The 25,264-nt window shown below is 42.4% G+C and overlaps 2 protein-coding genes across 5 annotated transcripts in view; both read left to right on the top strand.

The window, feature by feature from the left end:
- The window catches only part of LOC144371983 (uncharacterized), a 101,452-nt gene that overhangs the window by 30,903 nt on the left and 45,285 nt on the right, over positions 1–25,264 (top strand). The gene's annotated exons all lie outside the window — the stretch shown is intronic.
- LOC106144658 (uncharacterized) overlaps positions 1–25,264 on the top strand; it is a 72,079-nt gene that overhangs the window by 31,002 nt on the left and 15,813 nt on the right. For 2 of the 4 annotated variants that reach the window (XM_021733427.3, XM_078035341.1), the window contains 3 exons: positions 16,986–17,112; positions 17,289–17,349; positions 18,037–23,045. In XM_021733427.3, the coding sequence (XP_021589102.2) occupies positions 16,986–17,112; positions 17,289–17,349; positions 18,037–21,367 (3,519 nt within the window). In that variant the 3' untranslated portion in view covers positions 21,368–23,045. Of the gene's footprint in view, positions 1–16,985; positions 17,113–17,288; positions 17,350–18,036; positions 23,046–25,264 lie in introns of those variants that run through there. The other 2 variants (XM_040286881.2, XM_078035342.1) reach the window with 2 other exon arrangements.

Here is a 25,264-nt window from a genome sequence, read left to right as displayed (position 1 = left end):
AAAAATGTTGTGTCCGACGAGAACTAAAAAATTAATAAATATTGAAAATTCTCTCTCTCTCTCTCTCTCTCTCTCTCTCTTTCTCTCTCTCTCCCCCCCTCTCTCACTCTCTCTTTAAAAAAAAAAAAAAAAAGACCAGTCTCACTAAATTTCTGAGTATCTTGCTAAGTTGCTGAGACTGGCCTCCAACTTGCCATTTCCTTGCCTTGACCTCCCTAGTGGCTGAAATTACAGGTGCACACCACCACACCAGCAGTTGGAATGATTTTTGAAGACTTATCATCCAATTTCTTTCCAAATGGAAATAGTATTGAAAATCAGTTTCCTTGGTATTTAGTAAAAAATACAGTTTCTTACGTATATATTTGTAAAACTTCATAGCTTGGTAGTTTATCCACTTCTTTATTAGATAAACTTTGTTTTTCAGAGCAATTTCAGGCTTACATCATTTATTAGTGAGTGTTCTCTAGAGGAACAGCACCAACACGGAGTTTGATTATAAAAGAGGACTTATAGATTGGCCTACTTGACCTGAAGCTGGATGTCCACAGTGGCCATCTGCAGGGTGGAGTGCTTGAGAAGTAGTAGCTGCAGAGTCCAAGAGGCTGAAGCCTCAGAACAAGAGGGATCAGTGGTGCTGCCCTAGTCCAGACGAAAGGTTCTGGAAACTCCCTGGAGAATCACAGGCAGAGTCCACTTTGGGAGAGTGGAGAAGGCAGAGTCTGTTATCCTCAGGCCACTGCAGCAGCCATCAAGAACCCACTGAGAAGAAAGGAGCTTGCTCTGCTGCTGCTTCCTTCTTCTTCCAACTTTTGTTCCACCCAAGACACTGACCTATTGGATGGTGCTGCCTAGCTTAAGGAGGTTCTCCAGGTTGATTTGCTGTTCCACATGTCAATCATTTGTAGGCACACCCTCATGGACACACCCAGAGGCCTGTTAATCACAGGTATCTCTTAATCCAATGGGGTTGACAATTCAAATGAGCCATTACATATAGTATCAAAAACCCTTTCTCAACACTGTTTTCAACATCTTGCATTGATTTTGGATGCTTGTTAATTACTGAACCAGTGTCCTACATTTTATTAAGAGAGTGGATGAAGCAACTGTTATGCCAGATTCATGGAATCCCAATAGACCTCCAGGAGCTTAATCTGATGCAATCACACAAGAGTCTTTTTTTTTTTTTTTAAAGAGAGAGTGAGAGATGAGAGAGAGAGAGAGAGAGAGAGAGAATTTTTAATATTTATTTTTTTTTTAGTTTTTTTTTTTTTTTTAGTTCTCGGCGGACACAACATCTTTGTTGGTATGTGGTGCTGGGGATCGAACCCGGGCCGCACGCATGCCAGGCGAGCGCGCTACCGCTTGAGCCACATCCCCAGCCCCCACACAAGAGTCTTTATTGCAAGCTCGAGCCTGGACTCACAACTGTTTCTGACTTAGCAGTCCCAGGGAGTGAGTCCCCGTCCTTTGTCCAGTGAGATATTATAGGTTTATGGGGGATACTCTATGCGTCACAACATCACAATAAATCATCCCATACTGCGGGAAAGTCAAACAACAACTCTTAACATTGATTAGCACATTCACTGGTGGGAACAAGTTGGGTAGGGGTGATTGGATAGTGCAAGAGGAGGATTCATTTTAACTGATTGGTTTAGGCCACGAGGGGTGTACGTGCTAAACTACATGGTTTCCAGACATGTTATCAACCACCACAATAAACTACTGGGGGTCATCTGGCATTCCAGGTATTTTCCCTGTCTCATGCTGATTGGAGGTTTGCTAGGGAGTGCTCTGTGGTTCATCCCCCTTCCCTAGGACAGGCCTTGAGGTAGAATCTGCTGTTATTTATTTCTTTTTAAAAATGGAGTCACATCAGTTTCTCACAACACCTTATCATCAGCTGAAATCCATCCTTTATCTTAGGATTCCTCTTCTGTCTGGTGTGATTGTGTGTGTCACCTACTGTACATAATAATGTCATGCAGAAGAGTTTCACTGCTCTGGGAATCCTGTCTTCCACCTGTTCATTCCTCCTCCCCAGCCCTTCCTGCCTCTCTGCTCCCTAAGTTCCTGGCACCCATCAGTTCTACTAGTGCATCTGTAATGTTTAGTCTTCTGGAATGTTCTTGACTTGGAATCTTACTGCACTTGGCCTTTCAGACTGGCTTCTCTCACTTTCCAGTCTGCCTTTAAGGGTGCTGTATCTTTGCAGGCTGCAGAGCTCACTTTCTGGGTGATGTTGTTTGGTTGGTTAAACTGCAGCTTGTTCATTCAGCATTGAAAGGTGCGTCTTCCTTGCTTCTAGCTTTGGGCAGTTAAGTATATGGCTGCTGTAGTTACTGCTGAGAAGTTTTCTGTGCATAATTTTCACCTCATTTGCATAGACACCTGGGAGTGTGGTGAATTAATGGTAGAGTGCACCATGTTTATTTTGTAAGAGCGTGGCTGTCTTCCAGAGAGAGTGTTCTTCTCTCCATTCACATGAGAAAAGGAAGGGTTCTTGCTGATTCATGTTTTCACTGTCTTTTGGGGCTGTCATTGTTTGGCATTTGACCACTCCAGTTGGTATCTGGTGGCACCTAACTGTTTAATTGGAAGTTTCTTAATTATGTCCTGATGAACATCTTCTCACACATGTGTTAACTGTCTCTGTTTCTTGGATGAGTCTTTCCAGATCTTTTGTTCACTTCCACATTGCTTTATTTCTTACTGAGTGTTCTTCCTGCATGTTGAATGCCAATCCAGTGTCATGATGTGTCATGAAAATATTTTGTCCAGTTCTCCAGAATGTCTTCTCATTTTCTCAAGTGTATCTTTTAAAAAACACAAATGTCATTTTGATCAAGTTCTATTTACAAGTTTTTCACTCACAGATCATGTTTTTGATGTTACATATGAAGCTGTCATGCCAGCCCAGATTTCTCTGTAAGTACTTCTGTGTCATTTTAGTGAAGTTCTGAAGTTTGCATTTGGTACTATGATGTATAGGCAATTTTTTTGGTGCTGACAAGTGATCCCAGGGCCTGATAAGTGCCAGGCAGGTGCTGTGCTAGAGCTGCAGTCCCAGCACTGTGTCCTACTTTAACATTGAGACTCCACTGGGAGCCGATTCTGTGACATTTGTGAAGTGAGAATGCTTCCTTTCTTTGTACATTAATGTCCAAGTGTTTTGGCAGTATTTTCCTAGAGAGTATATTTTCCATTGATTTTCCTTTGCTCCTTTGACAAAGATCAATGGAATGGATTTATACTGTGCCAAATACCACTGTGTCTTGATTATTGTAGATTTTTAGTAGTTCTTCACTTCAGGTAGTCTTCATCCTTTTAACTGAGTGTTCATTACTGTGTTCTGGATCTTTTATTACTGAAGAAATAACTTAAAAGAATTTTGATTAGGATTATATTGAATCCATAACTGAAGTTGGTAAGAATTGATGATAGCACTGAGGTTTCCCATGTGTAAACATAAAATATCTCCATGTGTTTTCCTTGTCTTTGATCGTCTCATTGTAAGTTAGCAGTTTTTATCATACAGATTTTTATCAGATTCATGTATGAGTATTTCTCTTTCATTGATGCTGTATAAGTGGTGTGTATTTGTTTTTCTTTATGATTTTGTTGCTGGGTGTGGGACTCAGGGCTGCTCTACCATTGAGCTACATTCCCAATCCTTTTAATTGTTTTGTTTGGAGACAGAGTCTTGCTAAATTGCCCAGGCTGGCCTCTAAGCTGGAATCCTCCTGCCTTGACCCCTGAGTGCCAGGGATCAGAGGCATGGCCTCCATGCTCAGCTTGCTGCTGTCAACAGGATAATAATTGCCCTGTTTATTAACATGACAACACTGATGTCACGGCATTGCTTTTTATGATTCTTTGGTGAATTCCACGTAGAGTAAAATATCATGCTGTCTCTCTATAAAGACATGGTGTTTTTCTTAGCTTGAGTGTTTTTTCATTATTCTTGATTTTTTTCTTTAACTTTTCATATAATCAATATTTATTATTTAGCTTTTTGTTGTGATGGATAATGTTAATTGGTTTTCCAATTTTAAATCAGCCTTGCATAGCTGTAATAATTCCCTCTTGGCTGTGGTATATAATTTTTTTTTATTTATTTTTGGACTCAATAAAGTAATGTTTGAGGAATCTTGCATTCATAATCATGAGTCATTCATGCTTTCCTTTTCTATATAATACTTTTCTTTATCTATTTAATTTTGATAATTTGGTAACATAGAGCTCAGAAAGAATTAGGAGGTTTTAACTCAGCTTCTGTGTTCTGGAAAAAACAGTAGAAAGTTGGTGGCAGGTTTAAGTGTCTCCTGGAAGCCTGTTTGACATGTCAGAGCCTTTGTGTGTGTGGGGGGGGAGCAGTAATTAGTTACTGAGCCTGTTTTGTGTATTTCTCCTTGTGTGTAAGTTGTAGGAGATTGTTGAGAAACCCAATCTGATTCCCTCTTTAAAATTGGGAGCCATCACGCCACAAAGACATGAGAAGCTAATTTCAGGTTTACTATAAATTACTGCAAATTCTGATCTTGCTTGGAATGCCTGCCCGTGCCTTGAACTCACCCATGCCTGGCTCTCTGGGCAGATAGCAGTCCTCTCTGAAATTTTAGTGACACCTCATAAATCCTGGCCTTCCTTGGCCAGAAAATGACCCTCTCTGAGGCTGTAATGACCTTCATAAATTCTGATGTGGAGGCCAGCAAAACTGTAAACTAGCCTTGTGTTATGCTCCTCAGAGTTTTGTCATCTGTAATTTCTCAAACTCCTCTTTGGTGACTTTCTGGGCTATAAAGCTGGGCTGCAAGAAAGCTCCAGAATTTATGAAGGTCATTAGAGCCTCAGAGAGTGTCGTTATTTGGCCAGGGAAGGCCAAGATTGATGAGGCGTCACTACAGTTTCAGAGAGGGCTGCTATCTGGTCAGAGAGCCAGGCATGGGTGAGTTCAAGGCATGGGCAGGCCTTCCAAGCAGTTTTGAGTTTGCAGTGATTTATAGCAAAGATGAAATTAGCTTTTCATGCCTTTGTGGCAAGATGGCTCCCAATCTTAAGAGAGAATTAGGCTGGGTTTATCACATGCTAGGGAAGCATTCTTGCACTGAGTCATAAGCCCAGTCTCTGTCCTTTGTATTTTGGGCCTTATGTCAGTTTATCAGTGATGCTGATGTTCATGAAGAGCTTGATTTTGCAGACTGCGGATTTCCTGATTGTGGTTTCATCAACACCCTCTCTGTTACCTTCCTGTGCTTGATTTAGGTTTACTTTGCCCTTCTTTCTCTGGTCTCCTGAAGTGCAAGTTTCAATGGTTGCTTTAGCTCTTCTTTTCTGAAAGGTGCTTTGGATGCCTTAGATATACCGATGAGGCATCCCCTGTGCTGTTCTCTACAGATTTCCTATGGTGGACTTTTGCATTTCATTTCCTTTAAAATGGTCACCTTTTCTCTCACCTCTTTCTCCTGATCTGTTGAGTCCTGTGCTTCACCTCCCTTTGCCTGGAGGCTTTCCAGCTGCTTCTGATCTGATTTCTGCTTTAACTCCCATGCTCTTTGGGCATACATGGGCTTTCACTGGTGTTGCACACTCTCACGGGTGTAGTTTAGGGCTCAGAATGTGCCTTGTCCTTGGGGGTGTTGCTGTGACCCTGAGAACTCGGTGTATTTAGCTTTGAGTGAAGGCCAGTGAAGCCCTCCTGTCTGCTTCTCTGTCCCCATGTCTGTCCTGACAGAGTTGGGCTGATGTCTCCCAATGGCAGTGTGGATTTGTTGTCCTGGGCAGTTCTGTATGTCTCTGCCTGATGTGTTTTGACTGTTTCAGGTGCATGCTTATTAAAACTCTCGGACAGTTAATTGAAAGTTTAGCCTAGGGAGGGCACAGGCCTATAACTCCAGTGGCCAGGAAGGCGGAGGCAGGAGGACTCGAAGTACAAAGACAGCCTCAGTATCTTAGAGAGCCCTGAATAAATTATAGAGATCCTATCGCAAAACAAAAATGAATAAATAAAATTAAAAAGGGCTGGGAGTGTGGCTCAGTGGTTAAGCACCTCTGTGTTCAAATTCTGGTACAAAAAGAAAAGAGAAGAGAAAATTTAACCTAGGCATTTGGGAGCCTGATCTTTCTCAGGGTTGGTCAATCTCATGTGTTGTTTGGTGTTGAGCATTCTTTGTATATTTTGTTGTTGAAAAGTGAATGGAAAGGTGTTCTCCCCTTTTCTCCTATGGTGCTGTTCCTGTTGGGAAGGCTTCATGCATTTGATGAGTCGCATTCCTCACCCTAAAACACTCAGGGTCACTCCAGGGGACCTGGGCTGCGTGAAATATTCACACAAGACACACAGATACCTTTTTCTTTGGGTTCTGTGATGCTCCTCTGACCTTAAGGGGAGAGAGAGAGAGAGAGAGAGAGAACGAGAGAACAAGACCGAACTTGTTGAACCCTTTCACTGAGGAAGAACCATTCCAATGAGGCAAGGGGTCAGGTTTCAGGGGGCTGAGTCTAGCTTCCAGATGTCTGTGTCAGCAGGTTGACTGACTTCTAGGAAGGCCACACCCAAAGGCACAGCAAGAGATGGGGAGTTTCCATGGGCCATTCTATCCCAAACAGGGCAAAGGGGTAGGATTAAGGAAGAACAGCCTCAGGGGTGACACCTACATCTGAAGACATGCCTTTGACTTCCTGAGCTGGGACAGTGCCCAAGTGACCATGAAATGTCGTGATCTGTCAGAGCCTCTTGCTTCAGGACTGGAAGGTGGGGGGTCAATAAGAGTGGCTCCCCACATGTTTCCTCTTCCTTAATATTTGCAGGCAATTGGGAAATTATTTTTTCCGTCACTGAATTCTCAGTCCGAGGTCATCATGATCTACTCTTGAAACACAAAAGGCGTTAGTAGAAAACGTAGTATCTCAGGGACATAACCAACTTGGAAGATCCAGGTTATTAATATTATTATTCTGCCAAACACTCATCAGAAGACTCTTCATCTTTTCTTGATTTATTGGGAAGCCTTGCACTTGGCAATGGTAACATGGACATGTTCATTTGGCGGGGTGCTTCAGCCTTTCCACAAACCATGGAGCAGAGGGCTCAGTCACAATATTTATTACAGTGGCTTTTTAGAGCATTTTAACTCAGTTCTAAGTTTTGCATTAGCATTTATCTGACTATGAAAGATCTTGGAAGTAATTTAAGTCAAACATTAAGAAAATCCACATGTTGTAAGTTTGAAACAGAGCCATAAAGACTGTACCACAGAAGCAAGGAATAATATTTAAAGTAGTCCCTTCAAAGATCATGAGACCGGAGCTGGCCTAGGTCTGGTTCATTGGCATGCACCTGTTTCAGACCCCAACATTAACTTCAGCAGAGTGCAGCTCTGAAATACCAGCCGGCAATAACTAGCCATGCCATAAGGTGAGTTGTATTCATACAGGCTACAGGATATCATCATCCTTTCTCTTAATTCTCCTATTTAAGGAGTCTATTAAGTCAGTCAGTGGTGTAAATATTCTGAAGGCAGAAGACAAACATCCAAACATCCTTTTGGGTGCCATCTCACTGAGGGTTAGGGTATTACCAATCAACCTCCAGGTGCCAGGCATCCTCCTGTAATTGCTCTTGTCCATTCTAGGAGACCAGCCTAAAATGTACCCACTATTTCTAGACCTCTTGTGTTGTACTGACCAGACATTTGCATAATACTTAGGAATACCCAGGAAGAGTACTTAGGAAAGGTGCCAGTTTCTATTGTAGAATGATCAGGGCAAGGATGCATTGGTGGATATTTTAAAGAATAACTTGCCTAAACAGAAAAAAAAATCTATTAACCTTTCTGACAATTGTTCAGTTAGGTGAATATAGTCTTAATCTCTAAGGACCAGCATGATTGGCTGCTTTAGGTTTCTTACATGCTGTCTGTTTCCAGAAGATATTCCCAGTCAGCCTGTTTACCACAGGATCAACATGTGGGCATAGCTGACCATGGCCGTTAGGAGAATTAATCTAGTTATGGGTGGACTTTCCAGTCCACACTGTAAAGTATATTAAAAATGGACCACAGCTTAAGTAATGGGAGAAGGAGAGTTTCCATAATTCCAGTTTTTCTTTCTCTTCCCCTGTAGGGGAAGGGAACACACTGGTAGCTTGAGATGAAGGGGAAAACACTGAGTTTTCTTTCTTTCATGAGGAAAACATAGAGACGGCAGGCTGCTATGATGAGGGGCCAGATCCACCTTGTGACCTGGTGGTCCCCAACTCCCAAAGAAAAGAAAGAACACAGCTCCAGAGACGAAGAGCTGAGAGAAGGCGCAGAAGGGGCCAGCATGGGGAGCCCTAGGTGGTACCCAAATTCGCTGCCCTCAGCTCCCTGCTGGTGGGTCCTGGGGGTAGAGAGTGGCAGGAGGGGGTGGGGCTGGATGCAGTGGAAAGGGAGATGCTGGGGAAACCACCCCAGCTGAGGCCTGCGACCTGGGTCTGAGGAGTGGAAAACTAACAGGGGTCACCCAGAGTGTTCTGGTGGGTCACCCTGAGCCTGGTCTCAGTTCTGGCGGGTGATCCACACTGCCTGGACTGGGATGTGGGCTGGTGGCCCAGTCCTGGTCCCTGGCTCCCAGGGGATGGGGGAGGGGTGGGCGTGAAGGGCTCCTCCCCTCCCCTCCTCCCTGCCAGTGCCGCCCCCACCCAGCCCCCTGCAAGGAGCCTGCTGTCTCACCATCAGCTCAGCGGTGCCCTCAGCATCATCTGGGCCTGGCGACGTGGTTGGCACATCAGCTGGGGGTGACCCATCTGGCCCCTGAGACTGGAGGAAGGGAGCTGGCCGGGAGGGGTGGCTCCTGGGGACAGTCAGGCACTGCCTCTTTTCTTACATTCTTGGCACCATCCTTACCAAAGAAGACGCACTCGTCCGCCACACCCGTCACCCCCACATCCAAGCTCCACAGTCCCGGGCAGGGGGTGGGGTGGGGCGGGGGACTGTCCTCAGGCCTGGAGGCTTGGGGTCTCAGCCCCGCTGGCGTCATCTGCCCTAGGCAGCAGGAGCTCCATGGTGCTGGGAAGGGCACCCTGGAGGGGCTGATGAGCTGGTGTAAGTCACAGGTGAGCTTGTCCTTGATTCCAGCCCCAGGGACCTGGGCGGCCAGGGAAGGCACAACCAGCCAGGCCCCGCCTCCACTGGGTAGGCTGCAAGGCCCACGGGGCTCCCTGCCATTGGAGACAGGAAGGCAGTGCCTCCCTCACCAGGACCTGGCCCTGGCGATTCTCTTGGCGGAGGCCCTCGGTGGGAGTGTTGTCCACCGGGCCTCAACATGGCCTAGTGCTTCAGCCACACGACTGCAGTCCCCACCGCCAGACCTCCTTACACCCCAACCCCTTAGGTGGTCCACCTTGCTCAGCAGACACAAAGACCACAGGCGCTGGGGGGGTGGGGCGGGGCTGCTCTGCAGGGCCAGCTCTGTTCTACCAGGGCCACCTTCTCTATGACAGAGAGCAAGTCCACGTCCTTCCCTGCTGAGGTGGGGTCCCCCTCGGCAGCAGGGGTCCCTCCCGGCCACCTGGGTCCCGAGGAGCTTTGGGGGGTTCCAGACAGCTTGGCCTTGGAGCTCCTGTCCCCCCTTGTCTTTATTTAATAAAACTGAGTCAAGGCTTGGTGTCAGCCATAGCACTGCCAGTTTAGGATATAGGTAATAGTACAAGTATTTCAACGCTAGGAAAGAATTATCTTTTATGCATTATTGCAATTTCCCAATATAGACTAGTTGATCCAGCCTAACAACTTAAAAAGAACTCTCAATCTCTTTGAGAGAAGGTCTCCAAATATCTCTGTATTTTAGAATATTATCCTTTCAGGACTGGGGATGTGGCTCAAGCGGTAGTGCTCACCTGGCATGTGTGGGGCGCTGGGTTCAATCCTCAGCACGACATAAAAATGAACATGTTGTATCCACCGAAGACTAAAAAAATAAATATTAAAAAATTCTCTCTCAAAAAAAAAAAGAAAGAATATTATCTTTCAATAGGTGTCTCTTAATTATCTTTTAGAAAATATGATGAAGATTACTTCCCAGTGGAGGGAATAACATAAATCTTACCATATTTTTTGTGGATAATAGGTCTAGTCAGAGAACTTATATCAATGAATTTCCAACCAATTTTGCAACTTTTGTTGCTCAAAACCAATGTGTGACTTTAATTTGAAGAACATCAATCTTAACAAAATGTTCTCCCGGGGCTGGGGATGTGGCTCAAGCGGTAGCGCGCTCGCCTGGCATGCTTGCGGCCGGGGTTCGATCCTCAGCACCACATACCAACAAAGATGCTGTGTCCTCCGAGAACTAAAAAATAAATATTAAAATTCTCCCTCTCTCTCTCTCTCTCTCCCTCTCTCTTAAAAAAAAAAAAGTTCTCCCAAATCTCACAATTATCCAATAAAAGTAATATATAGGAATTAGCAAAGTATTTGAGTCAGTCAATTTTAGTCCTCTAAGGAGAATTGTCAAAATTGGAATCTAAGTCAGCAGTTTAATATATTTAGTGTTTAGTCAAGGATGTGAATTTATTCACCAAAATTAATCCTTACCTGAAACAGTAAAAAATCATTAGGCAATAAAGACCTCCTTTAACAAAAATAAACTTAACATTTTAATAGGTCTTTATCTTGTCAAAATATGGGCAAATGTTTTAGCTCATATCAGCAGAGTAAAATTAGGGAAATACCCTGAAATATCCTAGAATTAATCAGTTAAATTTTTATGGTCAATCCAGTACATATAAATGTTTTTCTCAATTGTTTTAACTTTCTATGTCATCTGTCTAGATAACGATGTAAAAATCTTTCTATTTAAACAACTACTTTTATCATTAAAATCTAGAATATAAAGACCTGTTTCACCAAAGATGGTTCCTTTCTTTTCTCAAGACCTCCTATGTGTGCTTTTTCTCTGTTGAAGCATCTTTTTCTTTTACGAGTTTTTCCTAGTTATACTTTGGAACAATTTCTGAAAACCGTAGAGTCTAAGCAAATTATTGCACTTTCATAAGAAATGTCTGAACGAAAATACAGTTAAAGCCATTGGATATTCTTATAGACAAAGTCATATCTGTTTATTCTAAAAGTTTCTGCAGTAATTTGAGATTACTTGATTATTTTTTGAAAGTGAATTTATAGTAAAATACATTCATCTCAAATATCTGTAACTAAAAGGCAGAGCATCAGGTAAATGCATGTATAAGAAATATATAAGTTATGTGTTTTCTGTTGAAGAAAAACAATTAGATAAGTATATATTAATTAAACAATTTGACATATGTTAATTATTTTATTGATCAACAATTATAGGTTATTCAAAGAGCATAACTTGTAGTTGTATTTACTTTATGTAACCACGTGGTTCTTAAGATATTTTGGATCCATTTCAATTTATTTTTAACTAAGAGTGCATTCTTAAATGTGATTCACAGGATGTAGCTGAAATAAGATCCTTATGTATATTTTATTCTTTTTGACAATACATAGGAATGAGAATAAGGATTTCTTGATTATCACAGGAATATTGCCGGCTTTTGTTCCTGCAACAAGCAAATGCATTCCCATAACCTCCAAAATGAAAAGCAAAATATAAGAGGCATATGTTTTATATCTCTTATCAATAGAATATTATTTAGTTACAACCATAGAGAAAAGTCAGGTTGTGGAACTCAAAAATAACTTAAACTTGGGCTGCCACACAGTAACCTGTGGAATTAGATTTTTTCCTGAAAAAGATGTCTTTTTTTAGCATTTCCAAGTGGGGATTCTTAAAAGTGCAGGCTCTGTAGTTTCAGGATCAAATCTGTGTGAAACAGGAAGGAAGGTTAGTGGCTGGGAGGCAGGACCAGAAGTCCTGTCTGAGTGACAGTGGAAGGACCAATAGGAAGCCTTGGAAATGCGGGGGCGGGACCAGGAAGTCCACTTGGCCAGCCAGGCTTTGGGCGGTTACCATGGTGATGGAAACAGCAAGGATCCTGCTGCCCATTGTTCAGGGCAGAGGCTCCCTGAGCTTCCCAGCGGGTTGCCTTGCATTTGGTTTGTTCCTATGAAGCCTCATCTGGAGACCTGCACGCTGTTCACACTCTTGCAGTTCATGGATGTTTTCCTGTATGATCCCTTCACAGTGTCCTCCTGTCTTTTGTACTTTCCCTGGGAGTGCGCGGGTCCTTTAAAAGTGAGTTTTAACCACAGACACCAGTGTTACTCTCAGATTTTAAGGCATTCTGCACCCAGGCCAGATTGCTTAAGGGTTCAAAGCACTGTTGGCCGTGGCTCTACTTACAGACACCAGAGGGAGCACTGCCTAGGCTCAGTTACAGTCTTTCTGATCCATAGGACAAGAGTGTAGCAGAGGTTCACAACCTTCTGAGTATTCACAAAACAATAAAAGTATAAAATTCACTTTTCTACAGGTAGAGAATCTCTCAGCATAAAAATTTTCTTCCTTTTTTCTCACTGTCCCAGCACAGACTTCTAGTACATACACCCTCCAAAAAAAAATCTTTACTTAATGTTTCAAAATATAAAGATTCACAAAAACAATCCCAAAAAGTCCACAAAACACTTTTCCCATGGGAGAAGACTGAACTTCACATTTCCCACTAATCATATTAATAACACTTTACATTTATTTAGAGTCTAGAATTATAAAAATATTTTTATAAAGACAGAATATTCCCAAACATTTAAGAGTTTAACCTCACAGATTTTTCTTCTGTCTAATCCACTTACTTTCTACAATTCAGCCCACAATACTCTGCAATCTGAAGCAGGCTTAACTTCTGAAGAGAAACTCCAAATGCACTAAATTTATAAAAATCACTCTGGAGTGGCCATATGGGCCACCAATTGTCGCTTTCCTCACACTAAAACACTCAGGATCACTCCAGGTGAACTGGGCTGCATGAAATATTCTCACAAGAGACACAGATATCTTTTTCTTTGGGTCCTGTGATGGCTCCTGTGACCTTAAGTATCTGCAGAAAGAGAGAGCACAACAGAGAGAGAGAGAAAGTGCTGAACGTTTTTTATTGAGGAGAAGCCATTCCAATGAGGCAAGGGGTCAGGTTTCAGGGGGCTGAGTCTAGCTTCCTGATGTCTGTGTCAGCAGGTTGACTGACATCTAGGAAGGCCACACCCAAAGGCAGAGCAAGAGAAGGGGACACACAAAGGGTTTTTCCATGGAATATTTTATCCCAAACAGGGCAAAGGGGTAGGATTACAGAAGAATAGGTGAGTGTAGCCAAACCCTGTGGGTGACACACTTACACCGGAAAACATGCCTTCGACTTCCTGAGCTGGGACAATTCCCAAGTCACCAAAAAATGTAGTGAGTGAATGGTCAGAATCTCTTGCTTCAGGACTGGAAGGCGTGAGTCATTCAGAGTACCTCCCCACAAAACTGCTTGGTCTGTGGCGTGTGGTGAATTGGCTTGTGTTCAGTCCATTTCTAGACTCCCCTAAGAGCCAGTGTGGTGGGACAGAAGGACGCTTCAGCCGTTTGGGAGCCGCCAGGCTGTGGATTTGCAAGCTGCCACCCAGCAGCTCTGCTCTCTGACCTTTCACCCTGCAGGCTGGCAGCAGACAGGTCCCTGTAAGGAGAGAACCAAGCAGCAGAAGCAGCCCACAGAGTAGCAGGGACAGAGCAGCCCCTCCTTAGGTTGAGTGCAGCCAAAGGCCCTGATGTGTAAGAGCTGAGTCCCTAGGCAGGGACAAGCATGTAAGGGATATCAAATAGATGGCACCAACTCCCCTGCCTCAGTGTTCTCAAAAGTTTCTTATGCTTAAAAGTAAAGGCCCTGATGTGCTCAGGCTCAGGCTTTGGGAGTTGTTCCTCTGGGCTCTGCTGCCACTACTAAACTGTTGCTGCCAGATCTCGGTGTCCTTGCCCTCGTTTGCTGCTTCACCAGAAGCAAGGAGAGAGCAGTGGCAACAGCAAGAGCTCAGTGCTCTGGCTCCTCCAGGGAGCTGTGCTGGGGCCTCTGCTTTAACACAGACTGGTGCTGCTTCACACTCTCTGCTCCTGCGCTCTGCCCACCCAGCCTGGAGAGACACCAGTGCTGAGCTTGCAATGAATGCAGCTCTTGATCTTCTCTGAAAGGGTTTCTCCTGGCCTGTGTGGGCTTCCTTACCTCCTCTGTACACCTAGGTATTCTTATTTTGGGGCACAATAAAGTGGAGTGAACCCAAGTGTTTTTAAACAATGAGCCAAATCCCCTGCCCCCTGTATTTAAATTTTGTTTTCAATTTTGAGACAGGGTTTTGCTCAATTGCTTAGTTGCTCCCTGAGTTGATGAGGCTGGCATTGAACTTGCAATCCTCCTGCCTGAGCCTCCTGAACCTGGGTATTTTTGAAACCTGATTTCCAAAAGAAATTCTCCCTCAGCTTTATTCTCTAGACTTCAGGTGGTGGTTGAGTGGAAGAACAATAATTTGCTACTATTCCTATATGCAGGCTCTGGGTTTAGTTAACTCTTTTTAAGGAATTCCACCTACTTTTTCACAGTGATTTCTTCTGACTTAGAACAGTGAGAAGCTTTTTAAAATTTCTTTAAGATGTTAACATTGTTAGTTCTGTGATAAATTTAATAGAAATTAAAGAAACTTGGGAAAGATCTGCTGTGTGCAGTCTGTAGCCAGTGACTAGGGTCTCATACTGGGAGGTCACACCCCTGTCCTGCACCAGAGAGGGGCTTTCTGAAGGGTGAGTGAAGGTCACACCCTGCTTGCTGCTCTCCACTGTTCTCCAAGACTGCTTCATGGAGCTGTGGAGAACCTCCTGGGGCTTTCACACCTGATGATGTTCTTGTTCTAATGGTTCTGCTTGTGTGTGGAACACTCCCTCTCTCTGGAGTCATCATCACGTTGGATGTAAATGATTTTCCTTCTTGCAAGGTCCGTTGACTGTATTTGTGGGAGTCTCTTTCTGGGCTCTGTTCTGGTCTGTGTTGTGGTAGTACTCTGAGGGTCCCAGACTCTGAGTTGTGTCATGTTGGTATCTATATTGATCTTTTTTCTTTTCTGCTTATCATTTTTAGAAAATTGTTTAGCTTATTTTTCTATAAAAGTAAATTTTTCCTGGACATAGTGGTGAGTGCCTATAATCCTAGCTGCTGGGGAGGCTGGGGCAGGAGGATCGTAAGTTTATAAGCTAGTCTCTGCAACTTAGGAGGCCCTGAGCAACATACAACACCCTGTCTCAAAACATCAAATGTGTCAGGAATGTGACTGTGTGGTTCTGCTCCCCTGGATTTGATCCACACTGTGTTTTTGTTTATTTATTTGTTTTTCAATTTGTCACACATAAGTAAGTAAATAAAAATATATTTCTTTTAAATTTCTGAAATGGGTTTTAGTCTTTCACAGTTAAATGTACAACAAACCGCATTTGTCTGCAGAATAGAGGGAGGAAGTACTTGCCATGTAGATTCTCATTTGCCTGGACCATCATTGTGTTCTGTCCCCAAGACACCTGCTGTCACCCATAATTTTTCCATGCCTTGAAGAACAGCCCACTAAAAGCTTTCTCTTGGGCTTCTACTAGCCTCTGTTGATACTGTTCTGCTTCAAATGTCATGTGTCTTATGTCCTTGAGCATGGTTCTGTGTGAGTGGCAGGGTCGTGTTCTGGTAGGTGGTCCTGTGGGCTGTTCCACACTGTGCAGAAATCATGGCCTGCTTAGAAACCCACATGGAGTGGCCTGTTTCACAAGCAGTCAGTGTGGGATAGCTCAGGATTCTGGGCTGCAAACCTGCTGCTTTAACACACCCAGGAAGTGCTTGTGCCTGAGGTTTCCTTGCACCAGCTGTGCTACAGGAACGAGGAATCGCTTTCATGACAGACCAACATTGTACATGTGGCCTATCTTGATCAAAGTGTCCTTGATCAGAACAGTGGTGTGTGTCTCACCACATGTGTCCCACACACATGTGTGTGTACATGATCTGATTGGGACATCTGCTGTTCAGAAGAGTTTGACAATCATTGGACATTCCTGGTTGCCACAAGGTTTGGAAAAGGATTTTCTGCTGTCTGTTAAGAAAAGTGTTTTTCAGACCTATATCATTTTGTAAGGCTATTGTTTGGATCAGGTGACATCTGGGGGTCATCGAATTTTTTCTAAGACATATGCCATCTTTCTATACACCCCATTCTGCTTTGATATTAACCACTAGAAATTATTATATTATTGTGTTTATTAATCAATGTGCTTGATTACTAATGCGTAAATTTGTTCTGAAGTAAAGCTCCTGCAAACTTCTACTTGTCCTCAGTGTAATCACCCAAGTTGAGCTCAGTCCCCAGTGAACATATTGTGACAACCTGTGTGGAAGATTGTCTAACTGTTGTCTATGAGGGAAACTCTTTAGTGACTGCATACTCTGAGGGTGTGTGTTGGGGCTGATTCTAGGCACTTCTTTAAGGATGGAACAATTGACTTTCAGAAGGAAACAGGAGATCAGTAAATACCATGTTGTCTATATTAACTGTGGAGGCCCAGTGAGCCACTGTGGTTGGCAGGATCTGTCTCAAAGGCTAAGTTTTGTGATTCCAGCAATTTCCTACTCAGACAGCTTTCTTTTCGAAGGGTAAATAATATGGAGAATGCTAATATTAGCTCTCTACTGCACAGGATGTTGGTAGGATGGTGATAGAGATGCAATCAACAAATAAGTTAAGGGTGACCCGAGAGCCCCTCTTACTTCTCGTGAATTCACGAAAAGTGAGTTCACCAAAGGAAGGGTATACAACACTCTCTGTTTACCTTGTGTTAGGCCCAATTCTAGTATTGGAGTGGCTGTGAGGACTTAAGTACACTAAAGATTTCATGGACAAAATCGTGGAAATAATCGGGAGGCCAGGGAATCATGTGAACATCATGCATGTTGAGTATAGATTTCTCATGCTGTCAATCTCTCTTGTCCTCCACTATACATTTGTGGGATATTTTAGATCTCAGTGGCCTTGGAGGATGTGGCTGTGAACTTCACCCAGGAGGAGTGGGCTTTGCTGGATGCTTCCCAGAAAAACCTTTACAGAGATGTGATGCTGGAAGTCCTCAGAAACCTGGCTTCTCTAGGTAATAATGTTGTGTAGTTATTTAATCACATAGAGAAGTCGTGTTTATTTTGGTCATTTATGTAGAACATGAAAAGACAATCAATTGGTGAATTATTGTGGCATAAAATGCTCCATAAATTTGGAAACACCTTTCTATCTCCTAAAAATTTATAATGTTTTGGTTTGGTATTTTAGGAAAGAGATGGGATGACAAGAACATTGAAGATCAGATCAGTAATTCTGGGAGTAATCTAAGGTAATTGTACTCACAAGAGGAATCCTTGAGGGAATCTGAGAATGTCATATAATTTGCAAGAAATGTGCACAACTTTAAATGTATTTATTCTTACAAATTTTTTTACCAAAAATATATACTTAACTGAGACTGGGGTTATGACTCAGTGGTAGAGAGCTTGACTAGCACACCTGTGGCACTGGGTTCTCTTCTCTGCACCACATTAAAATCAATAAAGTTTATTCACAACTGAAATAAATTTTACATACATGTATATTTAACTGTGAAATATACTCAGTCTTTTCAAAGTACTTGACATGCAAAAGTACTATGAAATTGCATATGTAAATATCACTATTTGGATAATAGTCGTAGGCAAGCTGTGTTGCAAAGCATTGTTTCCTCTCAGTCTCTTTATTTTCTGGCAATTTGAACAAGTTGGAAAACCTAGTCTTTACCTGATGTTGGTAGTAATGTAAGCCTAGCACCTTTAAATAAATATAAAATCATGAATGAATCAAGCATTAATCATGTGCTGATCATTCTTTAAAGAAATCTTATGGTAAACTTTAAAGGCAAAGAACAGTATGGGGAAATTTTCAATTTGATTCCAGTTCTTAAGAAGACAAAGAAAAATTTTAATACAGTGAATTCATATGATAACATTATGTGTGCAACTGACTACATATGTCCTTCATACCTTCACAGGCACTTCAGATCTCACAGTGGGCATGAACACTATAAGCATGAAGAATGTGAAGAGAAGCCATGTGAATTGAAACAATACAGAAAATCTCTGGTTTCTCTCAAAAGTGTTCACACACAAGTGTTAATACAAACTGGAGATGAACCATATGAAAGTACAATCAGTTGTTCCAGTGACATTCAAAGACATGAAGTATCTCATACTAAGTGCGAACCCTATGAAAATCAACAATGTGGTGAAGCCTTTTTTTCTCTCCCAGGTGTTCAAAAACACATGAGAACACACAGTGGAGGTAAACCTTTTCAATGTGAGGTATGTGGGAAAGCCTTTCATTCCCCCACTTTATTTAGAAAACATGAAAGAACTCATTCTGGAGAGAAACTCCATAAATGTAAACAAGGTGGTAAAACTTTGGTTTCATTCACAAGTCTTCGATGTCACGTGATCAGGCACACTGGGAAAGCACATTTCAAATGTAAGATATGTGGAAAAGACTTTGCTTATCTCAGTTTACTTAGAATACATCAGAGGACACACACTAGAGAGAAACCCTATGAATGTCAACAATGTGGGAAAGCCTTCAGTACTTCATCTTACCTCCAGATACACGAACAGACTCATACAGGAGAGAAGCCCTATGAGTGTAAGCAGTGTGGGAAAGCCTTCACTCAGTCTTCTCACCTTCACTCTCATGAGCAAACTCATACTGGAGAGAAGCCCTATACATGTCAACAATGTGGAAAAGCCTACACTACTTCATCTTACCTTCAGATACATGAACAAATCCATGCTGGAGAGAAGCCCAATGAATGCCAACAATGTGGAAAAGTCTTCACTACTTCTTCTAACCTTCAGAGACATGAAAGAACTCATACTAGGGAGAAGCCCTATGAATGTAAGCAGTATGGCAAAGCTTTTACTCAGTCTTCTAACCTTCACTCACTTGAAAACACTCATATGGCAGAGAAATCCTATGAATGCCAACAATGTGGAAAAGTCTTCAGTACTTTTTCTAACCTTCAGATACATGAACGGATTCATACTGGAGAGAAGCCCTATGAATGTAAGCAGTGTGGGAAAGCCTTCACTCAGTCCACTCACCTTCACTCACATGTGAAAACTCATACTGGAGAGAAGCCCTATGTATGTAAACTGTGTGGAAAAGCCTTTGCTCGATCTCCTCAGCTTCACATACATAAACGAACTCATACTGGAGAGAAGCCCTATGAATGTAAGCTGTGTGGGAAAGCCTTCAATGACCCCTCTAACCTTCACAGACATGAAAGAACACATAATAGAGAGAAATCTTATGAATATCAACACTGTGGGAAAGGCTTCACTACTTCAACTTACCTTCAGATGCATGAACAAATCCATTCTGGAGAGAAGCCCAATGAAAGTCAACATTGTGGAAAAACCTTTGATACATCCAGTGAACCTCACATGCATGGAAGAACTCACACAGAAGAGAAGACCAATGAATGCCAACAATGTGGAAAAGTCTTCAGTACTTCTTCTTCCCTTCACAGACATGAATGGACGCATACTGGAGAGAAGCCCTATCAATGTCAACAATGTGGGAAAGCCTACACTACTTCATCTTACCTTCAGATACATGAACAAATCCATGCTGGAGAGAAGCCCAATGAATGCCAACAATGTGGAAAAGTCTTCACTACTTCTTCTTACCTTCAGATACATGAACGAACACATACTGGAGTGAAGCCTTATGAATGTAAGCAGTGTGGCAAAGCCTTCACTCAGTCTGCTAACCTTCGCTCCCATGAGCAAACTCATACTGGAGTGAAGCCTTATGAATGTAAGCGGTGTGGCAAAGCCTTTGCTAGATCTTCTCAGCTTCACATACATGAACAAACTCATAGTGGAGAGAAGCCCTATGAATGTCAACAATGTAGAAAAGCTTTCACTACTTCAACTCACCTTCATATTCATGAAGAAATCCATATTGGAGAGAAGCCCAATGGAAGTCAACATTGTGGAAAAACCTTTGATACATCCAGTGAACCTCACATGCATGGAAGAACTCACACAGAAGAGAAGACCAATGAATGCCAACCATGTGGGAAGGTCTTCAGTACTTCTTCTTACCTTCAGATACACGAATGGACTCATACTAGAGAAAAACCCTATGAATGTAAGCAGTGTGGCAAAACCTTTGCTAGATCTTCTCAGGTTCACATACATAAACGAACTCATACTGGAGAGAAGCCCTATAAATGTAAACTGTGTGGAAAAGCCTTCACTGACCCCTCTAACCTTCACAGACATGAAAGAACACATACTAGAGAGAAACCCTATGAATGTCAACACTGTGGGAAAGGCTTCACTACTTCAACTTACCTTCAGATTCATGAACAAATCCATACTGGAGAGAAGCCCAATGAAAGTCAACATTGTGGAAAAACCTTTGATACATCCAGTGAACCTCACATGCATGGAAGAACTCACACAGAAGAGAAGACCAATGAATGCCAACAATGTGGGAAGGTCTTCAGTACTTCTTCTTACCTTCAGATACATGAACGGACACATACTGGAGTGAAGCCTTATGAATGTAAGCAGTGTGGCAAAGCCTTCATTCAGTCTGCTCACCTTCGCTCCCATGAGCAAATTCATACTGGAGTGAAGCCCTATGAATGTAAGCGATGTAGCAAAGCCTTTGCTAGATCTTCTCAGCTTCACATACATGAAAGAACTCATTCTGGAGAGAAGCCCTATAAATGTAAACAATGTGGTAGAGCCTTTGCTAGATCCAGTGACCTTCACACACATGGAAGGATGCATACTGGAGAGAAGCCCTATAAATGTCAACAATGTGGAAAAGACTTTGCTGCATACTCTCAGCTTCACAGACATGAAAGGACGCATACTGGAGAGAGGCCCTATAAATGTAAACAGTGTGGAAAAGCCTTTGCTACATCCTATCAGCTAAACAGACATGGAAGAACACATACTGGAGAAAAGCCCTATGAATGTCAAAGATGTGGTAGAGCCTTTGGTAGATCCTGTGAACTTCACGTACATGAAAGAATACATACTGGAGAAAAGCCCTATGAATGTAAACAATGTGGAAAAGCCTACACTACTTCGTCTTCCCTTGTGATACATGAGCGAACTCATACTGGAGAGAAGCCCTATGAATGTCTACAATGTGGGAAAGCCTATACTAATTCCTCTTCTCTTCTGATACATGAACGAAGTCATGCTGGGGAGAAGACCTATGAATGCCAACAATGTGAAAAATCCTTTGTTACATCCTCTCAGCTTCACTTACATGAACAAACCCATAAGGCAGAGAAATTGTACTCTTGAACACAACTGGTAAAGTCTTCTGTTATTACTGTTCCTCTCATCAACATGTTAGAAGTTTATAGGAGAAAAATCCTTTAAATGTGGAATGTGGTGGGTCAGTATTTCTTGTCCCCTTCAAACACAAAAAAGGGCTCACTCTGCTGAATATTGTACTGGGGATTGTACTGGAGATTTGGTCTGGTGGCACTGTACCACTGAGACACATCCCCATTCCTTTTTGTTTTTTTGAGACAGGGACTATCTAAGATCCTTATGGTCTTCCTGATGTGCTGAGGCTGGCCTCAGACTTGTGGTCCTTCAGCCTCAGCCTCCCAAGTCTTTGGGATTAAAGGTGTACACTACCACATCTGACTGAATAACTGTCTAAATGTGAAAAATATGGTAAATTATTCCATTTTCTCTGTTGCCTTCAAAGCCATTTCACTCACACTGCGAAACAAACCCTCTGAACAGGGGGTGGGGGGTGGGGGGGTGCTACATTCTATCAGCTTACTGTCCCAGTCCTATTTTTCTTCTCTTTTATGAAAATATTCATGGAGAGAAGCCCTGTGAGTGTGAGAAATGTGGAAAATTTTCCCTGTTCCTTCTGGGGACTGGGAAAATTTCTTTTGAAAAGATTTATGCCAAAATGAATAAGTTCTATGTGAGTAAGAAATACAAAGGGCTCAGATGTTCCAGTTTTGTTCTGTTGTATGAAAGGACTCAGACTGCAGAAAATCCTGTGGATACGCCATGTGGGGCAGTATTCAGGTTTCACAGTTTCCTTTAAAGACATGAAAGGATTCATATCAAGGAAACCCTACTGCTCTTTAAATGATTGGTAACACTTTCAAATTTCCACGTCTCTTGTTTTTTCATGTCTTTATACATGTAGTTTGTTTTTTTGTTGTTATTGTTGTTGTTGATGATGATTGTTTGTTTTTGCATTACAATTTTTATTACACATATATACCACAGTTTTCATATCTTTATATATAAAGTATGTTGATACGTAATTCGTGTCTTTATATATTTACTTTGAGTAATGATGTCCATCACATTCCACCATCCTTGCTAATCCCCTGTCCCCTCCATTTCCCCCCCATCCCTGTCCCCTATTTACAATTCATCTATTTCTCTCTCCACACCACTATGGGTCAGCCTCCTTATATCAGAAAAAACATTCAGCATTTTTTGGGGGGGATTGGCTAACTTCACTTAGCATTATCTTCTCCAATGCCTCTATTTACCTGAAAATGCAATGATTTTATTCTCTTTTATTGATGAGTAAAATTTCATTGTGTCTATATGCCACATTTTTTTTTATTCATTCATCCACTGAAGGGCATCTAGGCTGGCTCCACAGTTTAGCTATTGTGAATTGCACTGCTATAAACATTGACATGGCTGTGTCATTGTAGTATGCTGTTTTTAAGCCCTTTAGGTATAGTCCGAGGAGAGGGATAGCTGGGTCAAATGGTGGTTGCATTTCTAGATTTCCAAGGAATGTCCATACTGTCTGTACCAATTTGCAGTCCCATCAGCCGTGTATGAGTGTACCGTTTTCCCCACATCCTACCAACACTAATTGTTGTTTGTCTTCATAATAGCTGCCATTCTGACTGGAGTGAGATGATATCTTAGCATAGTTTTGATTTGCATTTCTCTGATTGATTAAAATGATGAGCATTATTTCATATATTTGTTGATTGATTGTATATCTTCTTTTGAGAAGTGTCTCACCCTCATCTGACTTGAGCCCCCAGTATGGTATCATCTCCCTCTCTCACCTAGAGATTTCCCAGATCCTGATCTCTCAGTTGTGTCCCAAATTGTAGTCCCCTTCCCTCTCTTATTTATCAGGTCCCAACTGCGGGGCGTCTCAGCCCCAGCTCACTCCAGGTGGGCGGCGCACTGCACTCCTGTCCACCTGAGAGCTGATCTTGTATTGGGAGGCCACTGTGACCGTTATCACTGCTGGGGGGTGGCTGGAAATCAGGTACCTGCTGAGATGGCAGTTCCATCTGTGAGCCATGTCCCCCATAAAATGGCGAGGAAGGTGATTCAAGATGGAGTAGCTCTGCTTCCAGAACCGGAGTGTCCAGTGAGGTGGGGGAGCTGGCCGATGGCCTTGTGCTGTGGACAGGTAGCAGCTGAATGAGCTGCTTGGGAGCAGCGCAGCCTGGAGCTCTGCAGAGGGGCTAAGGTGCTTCTGGAGAGCCGCATGTGGGCTCGAACCCGGGCCCTGGCTCCAGAGGCTGAAGACTCACTGGAGCCCAGGGGCCCTGGTTTCTGCGCAGGTGATTTCTGTGAAAACCCACGGCTTAGGGGGCTTCTCCCTCTCTCTGAGATGCAGTGTTCCATCTAGGCCAGACCCTGTGGAGAAGCAGCCTGCCTACTTCCTTGGCTTCACCAGGGAGCAGCAGAAACAGCACCTCCTCTAGCCCCACCTTCCGCCTCCTACTACTACTTAACCTAAAGGTGCTTAACCACCGAGCCACATCCCAGTCCTTTCTATTATTTTATTTTCTTCAATCTTGAGACATGGTCTCGCTAGTCATGGTGCTAAGTTGCTGAGGCTGGCTTTGAACCTGTGATCCCGCTGCCTCAGCCTGATATGGTCCTGCCCTGTCCTCAGCCAGCAACCTCTTTTTTGAGAAAACCACTGTCACTGAGGGGAAAGTGTGCGTGCCTTCATTCCTCCCGTGTCTCTTCAGAGGTCATAAAAGTGCAGCCTGGAGTGGATGTAGGGATTGTTTCAGCATGAAGATGTGAAAGTAGTATGTTTTTCTGGGTTGAATCTCTCTTATTGTTAGATTCAATTTTTCTGTATTTTAAGTTTTCTGAATCTGTAGTCAACTCACATATTATGACATAATCTTATATATACTGTGCATATATGTGTGTATGAAAAAGTTAGTTGTGTTAACTTTCAGTCACAACATTTTAATTCTTTTTTTTAGAGTTTTTCTCTCTCTCCTTCCATTAAGTACATTTTCTCTTATATTGTCCATTTTTTTTCCACTAAAGGCTTTATCAAATAAATGATATTTTAAACTCTGGTCTCATAATTTGAAAACTTTTTCCATATGTAATTCTGATATTTTCTGTGTCCTCAAATATTGTATGACTTTTACATATGTTATGACAATAAAAATTGTGAGAGGTTTTAGATAAATAATTACTAGGCTCAGAGAATGGAGAAGAGAAAAGGAACATTAGCATCATTGTATCTGGAGTCCTTAAGCACTGAGCCCCATCCATAGTCCTTTTTAAAATTTTGTGTTTTTTGTTTGTTTGTTTGTTTCATAGAGGATCTTGCTAAGTTCTTCTTAAGGGCCTTCCTTTCTTGCTGAGGCTGGGTTGAAGCTTGTGATCCTCCTGCTATGGCCACTGGGATCTCAGAAATATGCTACGCTGCACAGCTCCTGGGTGTTTCCTGAATCCCTGATGTAAATCAAAATGTGCCTTGTTTGTTTGGAGTTTCAGGTGTCACCAATTCAGATGCAGGAATTACTTCTTCATGTGTTTCTTCTTCAAGCTCTAAGATTCTAAAATGATGCTGATCATCATAAGAACATTAATTCACACTTTCCAAATTATTATTAGTTCAGTTGAACTAAACTGGAGTCAACTTGGAAAAAAATATATATTAGATAATTTATGTTGAAAACAGGGGTGAAAGAACTAAATATTTAAGAAAACCAGTTATTCATTTTTTATTAAGAACTCGTGATATAATGAGTTTTAATTAATTTGCCTTTCATGCACCAGGCACCAGAAAAGCACCTTAGCAGGGTCACAGAGGCTATCAAAAATGGCCTGGCTTTCACATGAGTGTTCTCTAGAGCACCAAGTGACATTAAAAATGGGCTGAGTTTTGGCACCCACACATGCACACTCACACGCTTGTGCACA

This window comes from Ictidomys tridecemlineatus, chromosome Y (genome assembly GCF_052094955.1).
Source record: "Ictidomys tridecemlineatus isolate mIctTri1 chromosome Y, mIctTri1.hap1, whole genome shotgun sequence".
In the NCBI taxonomy this organism is placed as follows: domain Eukaryota; kingdom Metazoa; phylum Chordata; class Mammalia; order Rodentia; family Sciuridae; genus Ictidomys; species Ictidomys tridecemlineatus.
The sequence above is the reverse complement of the archived record's forward strand: the minus strand, read 5'-3'. Positions and strand labels throughout refer to the sequence as shown.